Genomic DNA, 19,731 nt, shown 5'->3' with positions numbered 1-19,731 from the left:
GAAGGTCTCTTTACCTCCCACGTTTACCCTTGACGGAGGATGAAGTCTCAGTGGCGCACGTGTGATTGATGTAGCTACAGGGTCTGTCTCTCCTCCCTCGATTTACACACGCCTGCCCTCCCGCCAATTGCTGGGCGCCATCAGGCAGATCGTTTCCTCCTGAGCCCAAATCATCCGCTCGTCGCCGTCCTCCAATCACAGCGGTTCACCCTCGGGGACTACTTTGCAATCGGCGGAGAGCGCAGGGAGAAGGGCGTGAGACGAGACTCTAACCTCGGGAAGTGTAGTTCAGTACTTGAAAGAAGTGCGTTGGAGATTGCACCAGAATCGGGGCAGGGTAAACTACAGTTCCCAGAGGGCGCCGCGGTCGGGAGCCGAGCCTTTTCTTTCTAACGCCGCTCGCCCTTTCTGAGTCGGTCTCGAGGTAGAGGTGACCTGATTCCCTGCCCCTTGTTTTGCAGGTGCTGAAATTGTCCGCGCAGTTCCCAATCATGGTGAGTGTGAGCCCCTGGATTCTGTCCGCCTCCGGCCTTCTCGCCCTTGTGTGGGGTTTCTTGTGCTTGAAGGACTTTTGAGGGGCGGCTGTGCAAGGCACTGTCTTTCATGCTTTTTGGGAAACCCGGCTCATCTTTTGAGGACTGTCGCAGTGACCTAGGAATTGAGAAGGGTTTGGTTTTCATCTGGGGGGCTCTTAGAGGGACCTTAAAGAGATCGCTGTCCTTGCGGTCTCAGTCCTCCTGCATGGCAGGGGGACAAAATACGAAGCTGCGGATTTTCTCCGAAGCACGATATGGAGTTTGATAAGGATGATAAGGTTTGATATGGGAGGGGGTTTGGGGTCCTAAGCTCTTTTCTCCTCTAAAGCGAAGTGTTTTTAAGGGCTTTTGTTGCAAAGCCCTTGAAAGTAGAAGGCCCTCGACTGTAAAGGTAGTGCTTAGCAGGTGCTCCAGATTACGATCTACGTTTTCAAGAGACCTGTTTTCCGCCATATCTAATTTCACGAAATGTTCTTTAAAACCTGTTCATTGATGTCTTTGTAATGCCAGGACGTGTTGCAGTGACGGCATCACTAGACGTAACTAGTGCAGATATTCTTTACTGATTTGTATGTTATGAATTCTAGAACGACTGCTATTAAATGTTACACAATATAACCATCTTGTCATGAAGATCTGGATACCTAGATCTCCATATCTTGTCTCTGCTGAAAGGGAGAAGGGGGGTTGGTGAGGGAACTGACGTAGGAAGAATCTGCATGCTGTTTGAAGGTGACATTTGACATAAGACTGAGAGAAACTGCTTCAGTACTTGTATTTATAGTTGAGACTGTTTTTCCTTCGTTATCTCAAAATACTAAAATGGGTGGGGACTGTGGAAAAATATTTGAATGAATTGAAAATTTTCCAGAACCTGAAAAGACATGTTTTCAAGGCAAGAAGATTATTCTCTCTACCTTTATAAGGGGGCCAGTTCCTAATTCTCAAAAAGTGTTAAATCTAGGTTTCCTACTTATTTTGTGTGATAGCATAATCACTCATTTAAATGATGGTTTCTGACCTAATAATCTTAGTATGAAAGCAGAGATACTTATTATCAGAGAACCTCAGACTTTATAATTTTAGAACTGGATGAGACCTTTTAAAGATCATCTTGACATACCTCCCCACTTCACATCTTAAAATTGAGTTTATTGAAACCCAAAGAGAATGTCATTTGCTCAAGGTCACACAACAGTTTGCCCCCGAGGGTCTCACACTCTTTCTGTTTTACCATATTGTGTCATACAGACACTTAACCAAGTCATGCTGAAAATTAATTTTTTTGTAGCTGAGATTCTGGAATAAAGATACAAGCTCATAGTGCAAATACAAACTATGTTATCAGCATTTATATTAGCTGATAGCTTTAATCTCTGCAATTCAGAATATTCTAGAATTGGAAGGCAATTTGGAGATTATTTCCTCTAATCTTAAAGCACAGCGTTCTGAGGTCATATGATTTTCCCAAGGTCACAGAGAGATCTTGGTCCCCCATTCTTGTGTTGTTTTGCTACACAGTAAATCAAGCCAGGCCTCATCCCTGGAAGGTCACTGGAGCACCAGCTAACAGACCTCCATGAGAAAGACAACTCCTGTCAATTTGCCAAAACTGACAGCAAATTCTCACGTGACTCAATCTGCTTTCCTCCTGGGGAGAGTGTGTGACCAATCACTGAGTCAGAAAAGAGCCATCTTTTGTTAGCTATTCAAAGCAGTTTTTTAAAGGAGGGCATTCTTCGCTTGTGTTCACAGGGAGTGACAGCAAGAATAAACTGTATGAAAGAATCTGAATGATAGTTTGTCTTTTATATTACAGAAATATATATAAATTAGACAGTAAAAAAGAAATATGTGGGTCTTTCTGTAGAATAACAGAAGGAATACCTTAAATTCAAGCTTTACAACTGAGACCTGAGGACATGGACAAGACAGAGCCTGCATCTTCCGGAAGGTCATTAGTGCCTTGCCAAGAGCAAAGACATTCCTTCTTTGGATCTTGGGCTTACTGCCTAGATATCTAAGCAAAGAATAGTAACCTTTCTTCACACTGTGACATTGTGAAAAGTCTATAGGAATCTCCCATCCTCTGCTTTTCAACTGCAGTGTTGCAGAGAGCAGAAAGAACTTAATATGGGGGGCAGCCCAGTGGCGTAGTGGTTAAGTTCGCACACTCTGCTTCAGGGGCCCGGGGTTCATTGGTTCGGATCCTGGGCACGGACCTACATGCCACTCATCAAGCCATGGTGTGGCAGCATCCTACATGCAAAATAGAGGAAGGTTGCCACAGATGTTAGTTCAGTGACAATCTTCCTCAAGCAAAAAGGTGAAGATTAGCAACAGATGTTAGCTCAGGGCCAATCTTCCTCAACAGAAAAATAGACAAAGAACCAAATATGAACGTTGTTTCCTGTTTCATCAAACATTCAGACACTAACTAGACTTCATACTGTTCTTAACAAGATGGAATTACCTACCTTTGAAAATAATTTGCTCAAAGATACAGAAGAAAGAAACTGCTGAGGACGAATTAGTAGTGTTAATTAGTTGGCCACAGCCCCTTTACGACAAACTGTGATACCGTGAACACATTTTTTTAGTAGCTAAAATTAATGCCTAAAATTGACTGCATTATTCTGACCATCTACCTGATTTTCTGAGAGGTTAAGCTTTACAGGTGGTGATAGTCACTTTCCTCATTTCTTATACCAGCTTACTTTACATTGAAGTAGCATGTGTTCATATTGTTCTTAACCCTTACTTTCATTCATTCAGCAAATATTTGTTGAACACTATATGGGAGTGCAAATTTGAGTCAAAAGTGGACTGCTCTCATGGGGAGTTCACAGACTAGTAGAGAGTTAACAGACATGTAAATAGAAAACCACAGGCTGTAAGAGTCCTTAGAGGAAAATTCTGTGGTGACAGTGACCTGTAATTACAGTACTTGCCACATACTATTCTTAGTGCTTTGTATGTTAACTCTCTCAATCCTTACCACTACTTTGTATGTTAGGTAGCTGCTATTGTTATCTCCATTTTGCTATTGGGAAACTGAATACAGAGAGATTAAGTAACTTGCCCAAGAACATACAGCTAATGAGTTGTGGAGTCAGGATTTGAACCAAGAAGTTCTGGCTCTAGAAGCCTTCTCTTTAACTACTACATTCTGCCTCTAGTCCCCTGTTTTAGAAAATTGGCTTATCCTCTTCTTTCCTGCATGTGGTTCACTAATGGATTCTCTGGCCTAAAATAGTACCAGGCACATAATAGAGGTGCAGTGGTGTGTTGTTTAGTGACATAACAGTTCATCAGTTGATTATAAGACTTTATCATTAGAACTAGTGACATAAATAATTTTGCTGTCAATGGCTAGAAATATTGTCACAAAGTTTCCAACCTTCTCAGTGCAAGTATATATGAATAAAATATCTTAAACAATTTTTTAAAACATGTTAGGTTTAGCTTCAAAACAATTCTTTTATATTTCCAGGTTTTTGATAATAATTTTACAAGATCCGTCTATTCCTTCAGCAAATATTTGAGCTCCAACTACATGCCAGGCATTGTTCTAGGCAGTTGGGATGCAAAAATAAATAAAATAGACAAAGCCCCTGTCCTTAAGGAGCTTGCATTCTAAGGAGGAAAGGGGAATAATTCCTTCCTCTGCTCCCTTTTCCTCACCTACACTACTCCAGAGGAACAGGGGAAAATGGCAGAATTAAAAACATGTAAGGGCCATATGATAGGAAATAACCATATACAATAACTTTGTGTTCTTTATAAACCTGAAGTCTATTTGGGAACATAAATAAGTCTTGAAATAAAATTGGTTTATTTGGGAATTATCATATTTTGTATATTTAGAAATATAAAGGCTTAGGTGAGAGGTTGGTGAAGAAGATAGGGAAGAGACCAAGAAGGTCAGGGAGAAACTGTCTCCATAGTTTTCTCCTTTTTTTCCATTCCTACCCTGGTCACACCTCTGAGGAAGAAATGCATACGTAGTCTGCTATGATCAGATTCATTTCTCTACAACAGTTGACACTTCTTTCCTGAGATTTTTTTCTTTGACTTCTGTGAGTACCAAATTGCTACCTGCTGCTGACCTTCAGAGGTTGGAGTTGGAAGGTTTAAAAGGACCCTTCAGGGGCATAGTCTCCTTCCATCCTGGAGACATGCTTCCTCTGGAAGAAAGAATTCTAAATGTAAAGAAATCAAAACACATCTATCCCCAGTCAATTCAGTGGGCCACCTCTATATGGGTAACAATAGATGTGACACAGTGGAAGTACATTTACCCAGCACTGTCAGAGAAAGCAACGGTTCACCTTGATTGAATTTTCCCATCTAATTAAACTTACCCATTAAGTTTCCAAACATTTTTATTCAGCTCTTCTTAATAGGAATATTTCTATCTTTTTAATTCTCTTAGCTTAATTTAACTTTTTCCTAATGACTCAGGGTCATCACTTTGAATAGTAGTTATTATTTTTGTCCATATGTCCATAATTTGTTCAAAGTCTGTTGAGATCTGTAAGGCAACTTCTCTCTATTATAACTACTACGCTCTTTGTACTTCTCCCCCTTCCTCCCTTTTAAAATTAATTTTCCCTTGGAATCAGGTTGTCACCTGTCACTATATGTTGCTGTAGTTATTTATTATTTAATACTAAAATTCATTATAATCCAGATATTATCATTTTCTCATTTTTATTTCTCAAATAAAAAAATATAGGCTTATTTTTCCTCCTCCATGTAGTTAAGTTGAATCAAGATTAATAGTTTTATTAAAACTTACTGGGTCACTGTAAATGGAAAATTTTAACCATTGCTACTTCTCTTCCTAGTGTGAAGGATTCTATTGAGGGGCTTCGCATAACAGGATTTGTAAGGTTCTAGTGGCCACCAGGGTTTGTATCACCATATAATGCACATCAACATTGTTAGGCCTATTTTGGTGGTAAAATATCCTTAAAAACACATGGATACGATTATGTAAGTAAATCTAGGATAACAGTGAGAGTTAAATAACAATCCATAAATATGCAGCCAAAGGACACATGTTCCGGAAGTTGCTTAGTTGATTGTGCATACTATATTTACTGGGACAATCTATTAAGCCAGATGTGAAGAGACTTTAAAATTTTATGTTAACTTTTAAAGTATGTGATCGTCTTGTAGACAAAATCCTGAATATCTTTAGGGTAAAATAGCAGTTTTTAATTAAGATGTTAATGGATCTCTTTCATTACAGTCTGAACCAATCAGAGTCCTTGTGACTGGAGCAGCTGGTCAAATTGCATATTCACTGCTGTACAGTATTGGAAATGGATCTGTCTTTGGTAAAGACCAGGTAGGGGCAAGTGTCTATAAATCTTAAGTCAGAGTAAGAATATGGTCATTAAAACCCTGTATTTAGTTGCAAAGAAATTTTTAAATGGTGAAGGAATGGTACACTGCTATCAGTGGAAGCTGGTAGCTTATTTATATGTACCCCTCCAGGCACTGAAAACACTTTGCAAATCAGAACTCTACCACATACTGTATTTCTTGACTTGGTGCCCCAGGTGGCATCAATCAGTGGAAGGTATTAACTAAGGGGCAGTAACTGTTAGGGATGAGTCAAGTGGGAGAGAAAGTTGCTGAATCAGCACTTCCTTGTTCCTAGATGGTCTTTAGACCAAAAATAGTCAAGATGGGTAAATCTGTTTCTCAGTTTGAAGCAGGCACCCCCTATTCCAGCAGGTCTGACTAATGTACACTAAAATCCTTTTCTAAAGTATTCATTTATCCATTCTCTTCACCCATGCATATCAAGTTCTTCCTTTGTGCCAGATACTATACTTAGCTTTTCATGAACTGAAATCAGATACAGCTATTAACAATAAAAGCAAGCTGTGGCATGTCACTTCAATTTGATATTTCTTTCATGTACTCCTTTAAAATTCAGTAATAATGATTCCTCTTACTGTGAAGGTTAGCAGAACATTGCTGATTTTATAGCATTCCTTTTCCTGAAAGTGGCATGATATTAGATACTTGATCTTCTAAAATAATTTTGAGTAATGGGAATTAAACACGTATACACACCGAATAAGCAAAAACTTTACCAAAGGTCTCTTTTCTGACTAAATGACGTAACCTACACTGACAAATGCTGTCCTTGCTATTTATTTGGCAGCCTATAATTCTTGTGCTGTTGGATATCACCCCCATGATGGGTGTCCTGGACGGTGTCCTAATGGAACTGCAAGACTGTGCCCTTCCCCTCCTGAAAGGTGAGTTGGGGAGTGGAGAAGAAAGGGATTTTATAGTATTTTATTTCTGTCAAAAATAGATTTTACATTGGGGCTGGCCCTATGGTTGAGTGGTTAAGTTCACACGCTCTGCTTCAGTGGCCCAGGGTTTCGCCGGTTGGAATTCTGGGCACCGACATGGCACCGCTTATCAAGCGACACTGAGGCAGCGTCTCACATGCCACAACTAGAAGGACCCACAACTAAAACTACAGGACTGTGTACCAGGGGGCTTTGGGGAGAAAAAGGAAAAATAAAATCTTTAAAAAAAAAAATAGATTTTACATTTTTGTTAACTAGCTTCTCAATTAGAAATTATTTTTAAAAAGTATTTTGTTTTTGTTTTTTGAACAACTACTTGGTATACCACGAATAAATAAGAGTAAAAGCGAGAAATAACGTGTGTAAGGTAAAAGACTATACCTTTTTACCCCCACATGCTTATATATAATTTATTTTACTAATTAAGTATGATATTGCAAAAGGGTTATACATTAAGATTGTCTACATTGTTGTTATATAAAGTCTATTTAAATAGTAATAGTAGCGTCCTGTGATAGAGAACTTTTTCAACTCTGAATGATGTCTTCCAGAGCCATATGCTGCCCTGGGGCTAGAAATTGGTTGGTCCATTGTATGGTTCCATCCCATCTGCCAGTCATCAGGTTGGGATATAGTGTAAATTGTCCTAATTGTACACTGGATAGTCTGAAAAAACCCGCCAGAGTTCTGCTGAGAGCCTTTGAGAATCACTAAACTATTACACAAAGTAAGACAGAAGTCTTAGATTTGATTGAAAGATTCGTTAAAATATTAGGTCAAGTTGTAAACTAATTTGAGTATTTTTCTTTAGCTATACCTTTATGATGATCTTTGTCTTTTGGTAAGGATTAATTACTAATACTTTCCTAAAAGTTTGCACAAAGCAAAATATATACAAACCCAAGAGAAACCATGCTGAGAATTCATATATCTGTTCAATAAACATTTACTAGAAGGAGTGCTGTGCCATCTGAATCATTTGGCTGCGTAGTTACGTAAGAGAGGGCATTACCCTCCCCAAGCTATTCTCATGGCTCCTTTTCCTCACCCACTGTTTCCAAATCAGCTTCCTCTTTGCTTTATCCCATTTTTATTCCTTTCTCTGCTGAGTTCCTCTGCTCTCTCTGATGGGCCCAGGTTACAGTCAACTTGTTCTTGGTCAGCTTTGAATGTGACAGAGAAGGGAAGGTTCAGCAAATAAGGATGCATGGCTGAGAAAAAGAAGGGTGTTTTTTTTTTTTCCTCCAACTGGTATTCCTATGCATTCCTGTTTGGGAGCTCATAGCAGCCTGACTGTGACACAAGTTCACTGGTCTAAAAATTTACCAATAACAATGCTGAATCCTAGTTGTCTTAGTCCATTTGGGCTGCTATGACAAAAAATACCGTACACTGAGTGGTTGATAAACAACAGAAATTTATTTCTCACAGTTCTGGAGCCTGGGAAGTCAGAGATGAAAGAGCCAGCAGATTGGGTGTCTGGTGAGAGCCCAATTCCTGGTTCATAGACAGCCATCTTCTCACTGTGTCCTCACGTGGTAAAAAGGGTGAGGGAACCTTCTGAGGCCTCTTTCATAATTAATCCACTTCATTAGGGCCCTACCCTCCTGACCTGATCACCTCCCAAAAGCCCCACCTCCTAATACCATCACGTTGGAGATTAGGTGTCAACATATGAATTTTGTGAGGGACATAAACAGTTAGTCTAAAGCACTGGTCATGGCCTTTTTAATACTGTTGACAAAGGAGAGCAATAATATGTGTTCTTTAATCAGAAAGCAAGTGGTGTATGTTTATTGAACTAACATAGTGGTTGGACTCTGGACCGACCTGGGCTGGAATTATAGCCCCGCTATTTTTTTGATAGCAGCTAGTTCATTCTTTAAACCTCATTGTCTTCATTTGTAAAATACTAAGATTAAATTTGATTAAATAAATCTCATAGCATTATTCCTGGCACAAAACTCCTCAATAAACATTATTTTTAATTTGTGATTGGTATCTTAGATCTTAAAGTAGTTGTAACTTAAAGGTTAGGTGAATTAGTTTCTCTTTTGTGTTATCTGTGGTAATTAGTGTGAATAACAAATGTTGCCTTGAAAGTTATCGTATTATATCTTGCATCATATCTGCTTATAAAAGATAAAAGCTATAGAATTTTTAAAATTGAGATAATTATTGAAATAGGAAAAGCAAAATAAATGTGTTCACATTTCTACTGATGTTATGATTGTTGAATTAATATATTGTCTTTGTTTTCTTTGGCTCCTAAAACTTTTATCAATGTGATACATGAAAGTAAACATTTGCTACAAAATGAAAGAGTTACTGGGTGGGTTCAATATGAAAAAGAAAACCTCAGGTTTTGGTGTTTAAATAGCTCTGCATATTTATTGCCATGTTCACAGATGTCATTGCAACAGATAAAGAAGACGTTGCTTTCAAAGACCTGGATGTGGCCATTCTTGTGGGCTCCATGCCAAGAAGGGATGGCATGGAGAGGAAAGATTTACTGAAAGCAAATGTGAAAATCTTCAAATGCCAAGGTGCAGCCTTGGAGAAATATGCCAAGAAGTCAGTTAAGGTGACCAATACAGTATTTAATGGGGGGTTTTATTATCAGCGTTTGAAACTTCTACTTTCAGCAATTAAGTGAAAACAAAATTATTTGCCTTTCTTTTTTTTCCCAGTTCTGTGCTATGGTCAGTAGATACAGAGTTTTGCTTAATAAGCTCTTCCTTTCTGAGTTTTTTTCTTATAGTGTAGAAGTCTATATTCAGAGGTGCTCAAAAATATTTTGCCTAATACTATGAGGTGAAAATTTATTATTAGTCTGTAAACCTATAGAGAAGGCACAGAACTTTCTGGTGCATTTTAGTTGTGCGGGAATACGTGTCCAGACATTTGGATTTGTGTGTGTGATGGTGGAGGGAGATAGCTGTAAGCTACCTTCTCAACAATAGGAGATGGTGGCTTCTGAATGCTCAGATTTTCCCGATCCAGAGGAATTTTGATATGCTTGTCTCTTGAGGAGTTGAGTAGGTATGACTTCCTGTTCTGTCTCTTTGTGTTCAAGCTATTTATTCTAGTTTCTAAATGTGTCTTAATATTACGATAAAGCCTCCTTTTACCAATTAGTCATCAATTAACTAGAACTTACTTGTCACAGCAAATAGGCTTGCAATCGGTTTTACTGATTTTCATACACTTCCTCCTCTCTATCCTGCCTTCGAAGTAAGGTAAAAGAATTTTCTAAGATTTTTTAAAATTGCTGTTTATAATGTTCTAATACTTCATAGACATCTGAATTTTTGCTTTCTGTGGACTTCCTTTTAAATAGTTAACTTTTATTTTCTGTAATCATTAACAGAAAACAATAGAAATGAATTGAATAGAAATCTACAGGAGCTGGCCCAGAGGCTTAGAGGTTAAGTCCGTGCACTGCACTTTGGCAAGCTGGGGTTTGCAGGTTCAGATCCCAGGTGCGGACCTATGCACCGCTTGTCAAGCCATGCTGTGGCAGGCATCCCACATATAAACTAGAGGAAGATGGGCACGGATGTTAGCTCAGGGCCAATCTCCCTCAGCAAAAAGAGAAGGCTTAGTGGCGGATGTTAGCTCAGGGCTAATCTTCCTCAAAAAAAAAAAAAAGAGAAATCCACAGATCTCTTGGTAAAAGATTACAAGGTTGTTTGGACTGCTGAAATCCAGGCTGCTTGGAGTTATAGTATTGTTTGCACCATAATCGCCCCTTGGCCACAATCCTTGTTTAAGGAAATATACAGTGACACTGGTATCATGTCTATAGATTGCTCTCAAATGTAGGCCAAAAAGAAGACTAAGGATGTGTGTGTGGAGAGAGAGGGAAAGAGATGGAGCAAATTGGAGAATATGGGTAAAAGAGATGTGGGAGTTAATCTTTGTAATATGCTTGCAGCTTTTCTGCAAAATAAATTTGATATTATTTCACAGTGGTTTTTTTAAATTATGATTTTATTAAAGATTTGTAAAACTAAAATAAAAGTCCGTGTATCCCTTTTCCTATACTGTATTGTAATTCAGTGTATCCCATACCTCCCCAATAAAAAAAACAGTAGCCTGAAGTACATTCTCCTAAAGATTCATTCAGGACGTGTGGAGTGGGTGGGACCTGGTAGTCTGTGTTTTAGCAAATATCTCGGTTAATTTTTACGAGTAGGCAAGATTGAGAAACACTTTTAATTCATAAAGACAAATCATGTCCTAAAGTAAACCGCTCAAGTAGAATTTCTTTCTTCGACTACTTTTATAAGAAGGAAAATTTTATGAGTGAGTTGAACTCTGAGATAGAGCCTTAGATAATTTGTTTTTTGTAGCAAATAGATAAATGGTCTGTCCCAAATAGGGCACAGAACAAAAGAGAAAGACATGTACCTTAGGTCTTGGACACTGCCACCTGGCAAGTGACTTGTATACATAATGGTGGCTTTATTAAAAAAATGTTTTTGGTAATCACACGAAACCCCAATAAGGGGGCAAAAAGTTTTTAAAAGGGAAGATAGAAACCTACTAGAAACTGCAATGATAACTGTACATATTTAGCTCACACAAACTTGATACAAAGGTTACACATTTGTCAGTCATATTCTAAGATAATTGAGGTAATCGGTATGTGGTCTCTAAGACTGCTGTGCCTCCGTACGTCCTAGGTTATCGTGGTGGGAAACCCAGCCAATACCAACTGCTTGACTGCCTCCAAGTCGGCACCGTCCATTCCCAAGGAGAACTTCAGCTGCTTGACGCGTTTGGATCACAACCGAGCTAAAGCTCAGGTGAGAAAAATGCTTTTGAAAATCTTATGAATGCTCAACTTGAAAACTTTCTTCTCTCATTTTTAAAGGTATCTGAATCTTAGTTTGTGCTTTTTTTGTTATTTTTGTTTAGTAGGAAGCTATTCCAGTTTGTTGGGGAGTCTTTCAATCTAGTCTCTTAAAGAAGCTGAACTTTGTGTTTAATTTTCTCAACTAGATTTCATTTGCTATCTATAATTCAATGCGGTTGCTAATGTCTCTTACTACAGTGGTTAAAAAGTAGTCACTGGTATAGATAATTCACAGGATGATACATCATTTAGTTTATTATTGTCAGATATATAGGAGATTATAAAAAGAAAGACTTGAGCTTCCTGTGTTTTGTGTGGTTCTTCTTTTTTCCCTACAGCTAGGCAATCAAGTTCAGATTTTAAATTTTATATTTAATTTCATTTTTATTTTTATATTTTTTTTAATATTCTACGTTTCCATAAAATTTCCTACTTGTCATTACTTAGCAGCCAAATTTTAATTGTTGTCATGTCTTTGATGCCTTAGGGTAAATATGCCAAGGGGTCAGTGACCAGGGTATTAACAATAGCTTTTTTAAAAATTAGAGGCCATGCCACTCATCTGTGCCGGTTTCCTGGCTTTCTCAGATCTAGATAATCCTGGTGCCCTTGGAAGTCATGACAGAGTTCTAGCTCTTGGACGTAACTTTCCTTTTCCCTAGCACTTTTCTGGCCATCTCTCCTCATCCACAAGTTATCACTTCTAGCTAGGTCTATGAGTTTAGTCCTTTGTTTCCTAGAGAAGACAACTTTGTTTAGTTTCAAGAAAACTATTTTTACCCAAAAAATGGTGTGAGGTTTAAGTTGAAAAGCTACTGCTTTAAACTGAGAATTGATAATCTTTCAGCTTTGGAGTGCCCAGTGAAGGAGAAAAGAATTTACGTTTGTTAAGCTTCTTCTCTAAGCTGAATGCTTTACATGTAATTTATCATTTAGTTCTTGTAGAAACCATATGAGATATCCATTATTATCCCTGTTTTATAGATAAGAAAACCAAAGCCCAGAAAAGTCAGGGACCCTCCTCAGAGTCATTCAGCTAGTAAATGTTGGAGCCACCTACATTTCCCTACTCTAAACCCTGGTGTGTCCTTGCATAATGGGATCAAGTGACCTCAATCAACTTACTAACTCCATTACCTTGAGAAAGTGTATTCAAGCTACAAAATGGGGTAATTATAACTACCTCATAAGGTAGTTCTGTGGATAAAATGAGATAAGATCTATGTTAAGCCCTTATCGTGGTGCCTGTCACATAGTAAAACTCAATAAAAGTTGACTGCTATTACTATTATTGACTTTTATTATTATTGAGGGGTATAATCAAGAGTTGAGAAGAGCCACACTTCAGAAATAGCTCCCTGAATATTCCAGTTAATTTAGGTCATTGGATAACCAAACTTAAATTATAAATATTTCCTGAGAGGCTTTAGGCTGTGAGTGGAGTCTTTTTCCTTATTATTTTGCCAGAGTATGGTGGCTGGGAAGGAATGGAAGTTTGTTTGAATGATTGGAGGCAGGAGATTTGGGTACTATACAACAGTTATGGAGGAAAAGATGATATTATAGGTGTTGCAGTTGTCGACTCTGGATTGCCAGATGGTCACTTACTTAGTTGCAACAGGGAGAAAGAGGTAAAATGACGACATTGATAAACTTCCATCTCTGCTGTTTCACCTGAGGCCTTGGCGGAGGCAGGCATTGGAAAATTCTGCATCCAAGGTCCTACTAAGTGATACTTTGTCATGGTGCCTGAAACACTTTTCCTTGTAGAGGCAAAAGTCTCAATGAGGAAAGAGAAGAAGAAGCTATCTCAAACTAACTTTTGGCACATGTTGCAGCATGCCAGCCTGGCACAGTGAGAGCTTTTAGGATGTTTTTGTTGAAGCTGTTTCTTCTTCCTTTAGAAATTGTTAATGCAGTGAGAAAAATAACAAACCCAAAGATTAATTTTTCTTATGTGAATGGTTATTAGTCTTACATAATTTGTTTTAGAATTCAGAGGACTTAGCTACCTAGCAACTGTGTATCACCTGCTGAACTCCCCTATGTATTTGCACACCAGAGCTGCTTATGTGTCTGCTGACAAGGTAATTTGACACTGAAACCAGTTAGGCAGTATCAGGGGGAAGAAAATTACTAGGGCTGGAGAATTGCACAAAAACTGTTTAATAGGATCTATATGACAGACATAAAAGTGTCAGAGGGGGCAAGAAACTGCTATCCTGGATACATGTTAATTCTGACCAGCTCTGACATGAATGATATTCAAAAACTACATCTCCTGAATGCAAAGCACTGGCCTTTGCTGTCCAGACAGAAGTGGATTAGCTCAAGAGATCAAAAGAACAAGAGGAGGTGGGCAGCAGGACACAGGAAGTAAGGGGAGCCAAGGAGGCCTGTGGGGAGGAGAGGCTTAGAGACAGTTTGTCTTCACTGTACTTTGGAGCAGTTGAAGCTGACATTCAGCAGAGTTATGGATTCTGAGTTCTTAGTAATATACATCTTGGCTTATTTGGTCCAAGTATAAATTTTCCTTCTTTATACCATGCCAGCTAAATAGACATAAGGGCAGTTCTTCCCTGAGTCCTTTCAGGCGATGGCACACACAGAAAATGGTACTCATTGCATAGCACACCACTCTACCCCATCCACTAGGCAGATCAATAGCTGGGTACCCCAGAAACCAATCATCCAATTAATTCGTGAAGACTGATAAGGTAGTTAATAGTCCTGATACTTGCAGAACTCAAGTATTAGGACTTAATGAAGCAAGGTTTAGATCAAAAGTGATTTAAAATGTCAAAAACAAAGAATTGTAAGTTAATTTTTTAAATCATCTAACTTTTAGGATTTAGGAAATGAGTCTCGACTTATTTTAAGGGTCATAGTGAAAGTAAAGATCATTTGGGGCCAGCCCTGTGGCTGAGTGGTTAAGTTCCTGAGTTCTGCTTTGGCGGCCCAGGGTTTCACCGGTTCAGATCCTGGGCGCAGACATGGCACCGCTCATCAAGCCATGCTGAGGCAGCGTCCCACATGCCACAACTAGTAGGACCCACAACTTAAAAAAATATATACAACTATGTACCAGGGGGGCTTTGGGGAGAAAAACGAAAAATAAAATTAAAAAATCTTTTAAAAAAAGAAAGAAAGTAAAGACAATTTGCTTCTTACTTGACTGAATAAATTAGTGTGAAGATGAGTCAAGTCATTGAAAATATTTTAGGTAATGGCTTTTTTCATCTTTATCCTTGTTGTTTGGTTGGTTGTTGTTTTGTTTGATTGCTTTTTACTTTTTATTTTGGAATAATTGTAGACTCAGAATAAGTTGCAAAAATAGTACAGAGAATTTCATGTACCCGTCACCTGCTTCCCCCAGTGGTGACATCTTACATAACTGTAGAGGATTATCAAAACTAGGAAACTGACTAAACTACACAGAATACTGTTAACTAGACTTTCTCAAATTTTTGCAGTTTTTACATTCACTCATTTTTTTGTATGTCTTTATGAATGATTCTATGTATAACTGTAACCACCATAGTCAAGATACAGAACTATTTCATCACCCACAAAAGAACTCCTTCATGCTGCCTGTTTGTCGTTACACCCTCCTTCTACTTTCCTAGACCCTGACAACCATTTATCTGTTCTCTATCTCTATAATTTTGTCATTCTAAAAATGTTATAAAACTGGAATCATGCAGTAAGTAACCTTTTGAGACTGGCTTATTTTCTCTCAATTTAATGCCTTTAATATCCATCCAAGTTGTTGGGTGTATCAGTAGTTCATTCTTTTTTATTGTTTTCCCACTTATTCCACTTATTTATTTCATTGTGTGAAGGTACCACAGTTTGTTTAACCATTCTTGAAGGACTTCCGGGTTGTTTCCAGTTTGGGGCTATTACTATCCTTGTTTTTAAAATTTCTTTAAAATATCAGAGTGTGTTCCTTTTGTTATATGGTGAATGTTCACATAGAACTTTGATGCGATGCTGCTTTGATGTATGTATGAAAAAGCTATGGACTTGGCACAACTATTTTTTTCTCCCATTCTTAGTACGACATAAAGGAAAGAAAAATCACCCATAATGTCACCTTAACAAATCAGCTTTTAAAAATTTTTTCCAGAGGCCAGCCCAGTGGCATAGTGGTTAAGTTCACATGTTCTGCTTCGGCAGCCTGGGATTCCCTGGTTCAGATCCCAGGCACAGACCTACATACTGCTTATCAAGCCATGCTGTGGCAGGCGTCCCACATATAAAATAGAGGAAGATGAGCACAGATGTTAGCTCAGGGCCAGTTTTCCGCAGCAAAAAGAGGAGGCTTGGCGGTGGATGTTAGCTCAGGGCTAATCTTCCTCAAAAAAAAATTTTTTTCCCAAAACATTCCCTTCTGGTTCATCATAAATTCTACTGTCTGATTGGGAACAAATTATACATATAACGAACTATAATTTCTTTACTGCCCATTACCTTATCACATGAATAAGAAAACAAGCAAGCTGATTTTATTTTATTTAAATCTTTCAAAACATAACTTTCTAACCCTTTCTGTGGCTACTGTACTACATAATGTAATTGATGTTCATGTGACCACAAGGTGTGCAGGATCCTTAAGAGCTTTCTGAAACTACAGCTAGAGATTGTTACATCTGTTATAATTTTAGTTTGTATATGTATGTTATACTTAAACTCTTCCGTTTCCTAATCTATAAAATAAGGACGGTCATACTTTGGTAATCTTAGTCCCTTCCAACTTCAAATTTTCATGTTTAGGATTATTTTAAAATTAGGTCATTTATGTATTATATTCACCTAAATATAGAGAAAGTACCTGAATACCTGATTGTTCAGAATTACCGAGAAGACATCTCCAAGTAAGCATTAACAACAAAACAAAGGTCACATTTACATATGAAGCAATATTAACCTCTTGCTAAGTGTTTTATATTTGATAAACCTACTATACTAATAAGTTAATCACAAATTGTGGGATGCTGTCTGCTGTTAAACATTGTACTTAAATATTCTACCCTATAATGTTTCAGATCCACAATTTGTTTACACCATTAAGCTGTTTTAGGAGATTACCAAGCAATAAAATTTGCTTTTTTTTTTTTTTTACATATTAATATAACTCTCCTGTTCTCTGAAGTTTCAGAGGCTTTTTATCTTAAGGGCATTTGTCAAACAGGTCACAATTTGAAATAAAAAGCTTTTGTCTAAGTAATGTATTTGTTTTCTATTTAACTAGATTGCTCTTAAACTTGGTGTCACTTCTGATGATGTAAAGAATGTCATTATCTGGGGAAATCATTCATCAACTCAGTATCCCGATGTCAACCATGCCAAGGTGAAACTGCAAGGAAAGGAAGTTGGTGTTTATGAAGCTCTGAAAGATGACAGCTGGCTCAAGGGAGAATTCATCACTGTAAGAAAAATCTGGGAGCTCTCTTAATAGCCAGGCATAAAGAACTCTTGGGAGACACGCCACAGTAACCTGAGTGTCTCACCAAGGGGTGGGGGAAGGACGGGACTCGAGAGCAAGCCTTTCACAGTTGCTCTGAAGACTGGGTACTTTTGGGGGGGTCATACTAAGCCAGTCACGATCCAGTCTGCTCTGATCTGATACGTGGCACGGCAGTCAAGATGGATCAAGGGGGAAAAACTAGAGTACCCTCTAGTCATCCAGTTATCTTTACACTGAGATCCATTTCTATGTATGAAGTGTGGTAAACTTTCTGTGGGGATTTATAGTTTTTTTTCAAAAAGACTGGTGCATATAACTGAAATAGGTTAGTAAGGCTGACATTGGATAGTTGATTTTGGAGGGGACACATTAAGCTATGGTTGCAGCCTTTCACCCCAGGATCAGCTTGGAATTGATAAAAATTCTGCTATCATGATCAAGTAACACTGCTGTCTCTACCTCTGCCCCCACCCAGACCGTGCAGCAGCGTGGTGCTGCTGTCATCAAGGCCCGAAAACTATCCAGTGCGATGTCTGCTGCAAAAGCCATCTGTGACCATGTCAGAGACATCTGGTTTGGAACCCCAGAGGTGAGGACTCTGATTTACATAGGCCACTCTTTTATTTTTGTCCTCTGACGCTATAATGTAGAAAGAACATAGCCTTAGCAGTTAGATAGATTAGATTCATATCCCAGCTCAGCTGTCTACCAGCTATGGAAAGTTACTTAACCTTTCTGGGCTCTTTTGTCATCTTTTACATGGATGGCACTTACCTCACAGGGTTGTGAGGATTGAATAAGATGATGGATGGAAAGCACGTAGCACACCTGGTGGAGGTGACTTTTTCCTTCTTAAAACCTATATTAAGGGGCCGGCCCCATGGCCTAGTGGTTAAGTTTGGCACACTCTGCTTCAGCAGCCCAGGTTCCAATCCCAGATGTGGACCCACATCACTCAGCAGTGGCCATGCTGTGGCAGCAACCCACATACAAAATAGAGGAAGACTGACACAGATGTTAGCTCAGGGCAAATCTTCCTCAGCAAAGAAAAACACACACCTATATTGGGCCATAGCGTCCTCATTTGTAAAATGAGGATTATGTTTCACTAGCCTTCTTCACACATGGATTGGAAAAGTGGAATAATACCCATGAAAGTTACCTTGTCATGGAAGTGCCTGGTGATATTCCCTCATACAGTAATGAAGTTATGCATATAATAAGAAAGTGTCACGTGGTTTAATTTTGTTAGTTCATATGTCTGTCAGTTATGCAAACTAATCCCTAAGCCCCATGAGAATGTAAAATACTGATTCTGATTTTCAGGGAGAGTTTGTGTCCATGGGTGTTGTCTCTGATGGCAACTCCTATGGCGTTCCCGATGATCTGCTCTACTCATTCCCTGTTACAGTCAAGGTGAGGTGTTGGGTTATTTACGTCTGTCCCCACTGAGAAAGTAGTTGTATGTTTTTATTAATAATGATATAATTTACAAAGTTGTTTGTTTACCAAATTAGACGTTTTTCTCAGCTTTAAAATCATGTGAGGCACAACTTCTGGTCACTAAAAGATTGAGATTAATCTGGATAGCAAGATTCAACTCTTCCCACTGGACACATTTTGTTATTATGCCTCTAACATCAGATACCTACAAACAGTATCTTCTGAATGATGCAGTGGCTCTCAGTATTGTTGCTCTGTATTAGAGCCATGAAATTTTTCAATAGTTTTGTTTTCTAATTAAAGCCTCATTTAAAAATTTTTTTCCTAGTTTCAATGAGTTTTAAATTCAAGCGTTGGATTTTTATCATAATCACTCATTAATTAAGATCTGGATTTTGATTTGCTTCTTTAAAATCAGACTTTAAAACAGATACTCCTAGAGTTACATTCAAACTAAGCTGTTGCTTGGTAGAAGATCGGTTCTAGTTTAATTGTAAATCTCTTATTTGCAATGATTTTCAAACAGGACAAAACCTGGAAGGTTGTTGAAGGTCTCCCTATTAATGATTTCTCACGTGAGAAGATGGATCTTACTGCAAAGGAACTGGCAGAAGAAAAAGAAACTGCTTTTGAATTTCTTTCCTCTGCCTGACTAGACAGTCATTTTCATGTTACTAAATGTCCCAAAGCTGAAGAATCTAAATGTCGTCTTTGACTCTCGTACCAAATAATAATAATGCTATACTTAAATTAACTCGTGGAAAACAACACATTTCAAAGATTGTGTGCTTCTTGGTATAAATTTGTGACAGTTTATCATCATGTTGCTAGTGCTGCATTCTAAATAAAATATATATTCAATGAAGATGGCTCAGACTCTAATTTCTAGCTAATCTTTTGTTTCTATTCAGAAAAAAAACTTGCGTTTTTCTCATTTTGCCTAAGGGGTTGTGATTTTTTTTTTAAACCAGAGAAAGTAAAGATGGAAAATGTCTAAGGTAAAACATAATTCTCTTATATTTAAATAGAATGGGGAAATCCACCTTGTGATAATGAATCAATCTACTCCAGAATATATTT

At 38.2% G+C, this 19,731-nt stretch overlaps 1 protein-coding gene across 1 annotated transcript; it reads left to right on the top strand.

Moving 5' to 3' along the window:
- Positions 1-189: 189 nt before the first annotated feature.
- MDH1 (malate dehydrogenase 1) lies at positions 190-19,516 on the top strand. Its single transcript, XM_001494265.6, has 9 exons — positions 190-494; positions 5,794-5,892; positions 6,721-6,817; positions 9,286-9,461; positions 11,566-11,688; positions 16,993-17,169; positions 17,684-17,797; positions 18,535-18,624; positions 19,178-19,516. The coding sequence occupies exons 1-9, from the start codon at positions 492-494 to the stop codon at positions 19,301-19,303; spliced, it is 1,005 nt and encodes a 334-aa protein (XP_001494315.1). The 5' UTR covers positions 190-491; the 3' UTR covers positions 19,304-19,516.
- The last annotated feature ends 215 nt before the right edge of the window (positions 19,517-19,731 follow it).

Source organism: Equus caballus, chromosome 15, assembly GCF_041296265.1.
Source record: "Equus caballus isolate H_3958 breed thoroughbred chromosome 15, TB-T2T, whole genome shotgun sequence".
Lineage (NCBI taxonomy): Eukaryota > Metazoa > Chordata > Mammalia > Perissodactyla > Equidae > Equus > Equus caballus.
Note: the sequence above shows the minus strand (reverse complement) of the source record. Positions and strands in the feature narration are given on the sequence as shown.

Excerpts from the sequence above, each read along its gene's own strand:
- MDH1 (XM_001494265.6), top strand. Across the intron at positions 11,689-16,992 it reads ACAACCGAGCTAAAGCTCAG|ATTGCTCTTAAACTTGGTGT; the intron begins GTGAGAAAAATG and ends CTATTTAACTAG. Across the intron at positions 18,625-19,177 it reads CATTCCCTGTTACAGTCAAG|GACAAAACCTGGAAGGTTGT; the intron begins GTGAGGTGTTGG and ends ATTTTCAAACAG.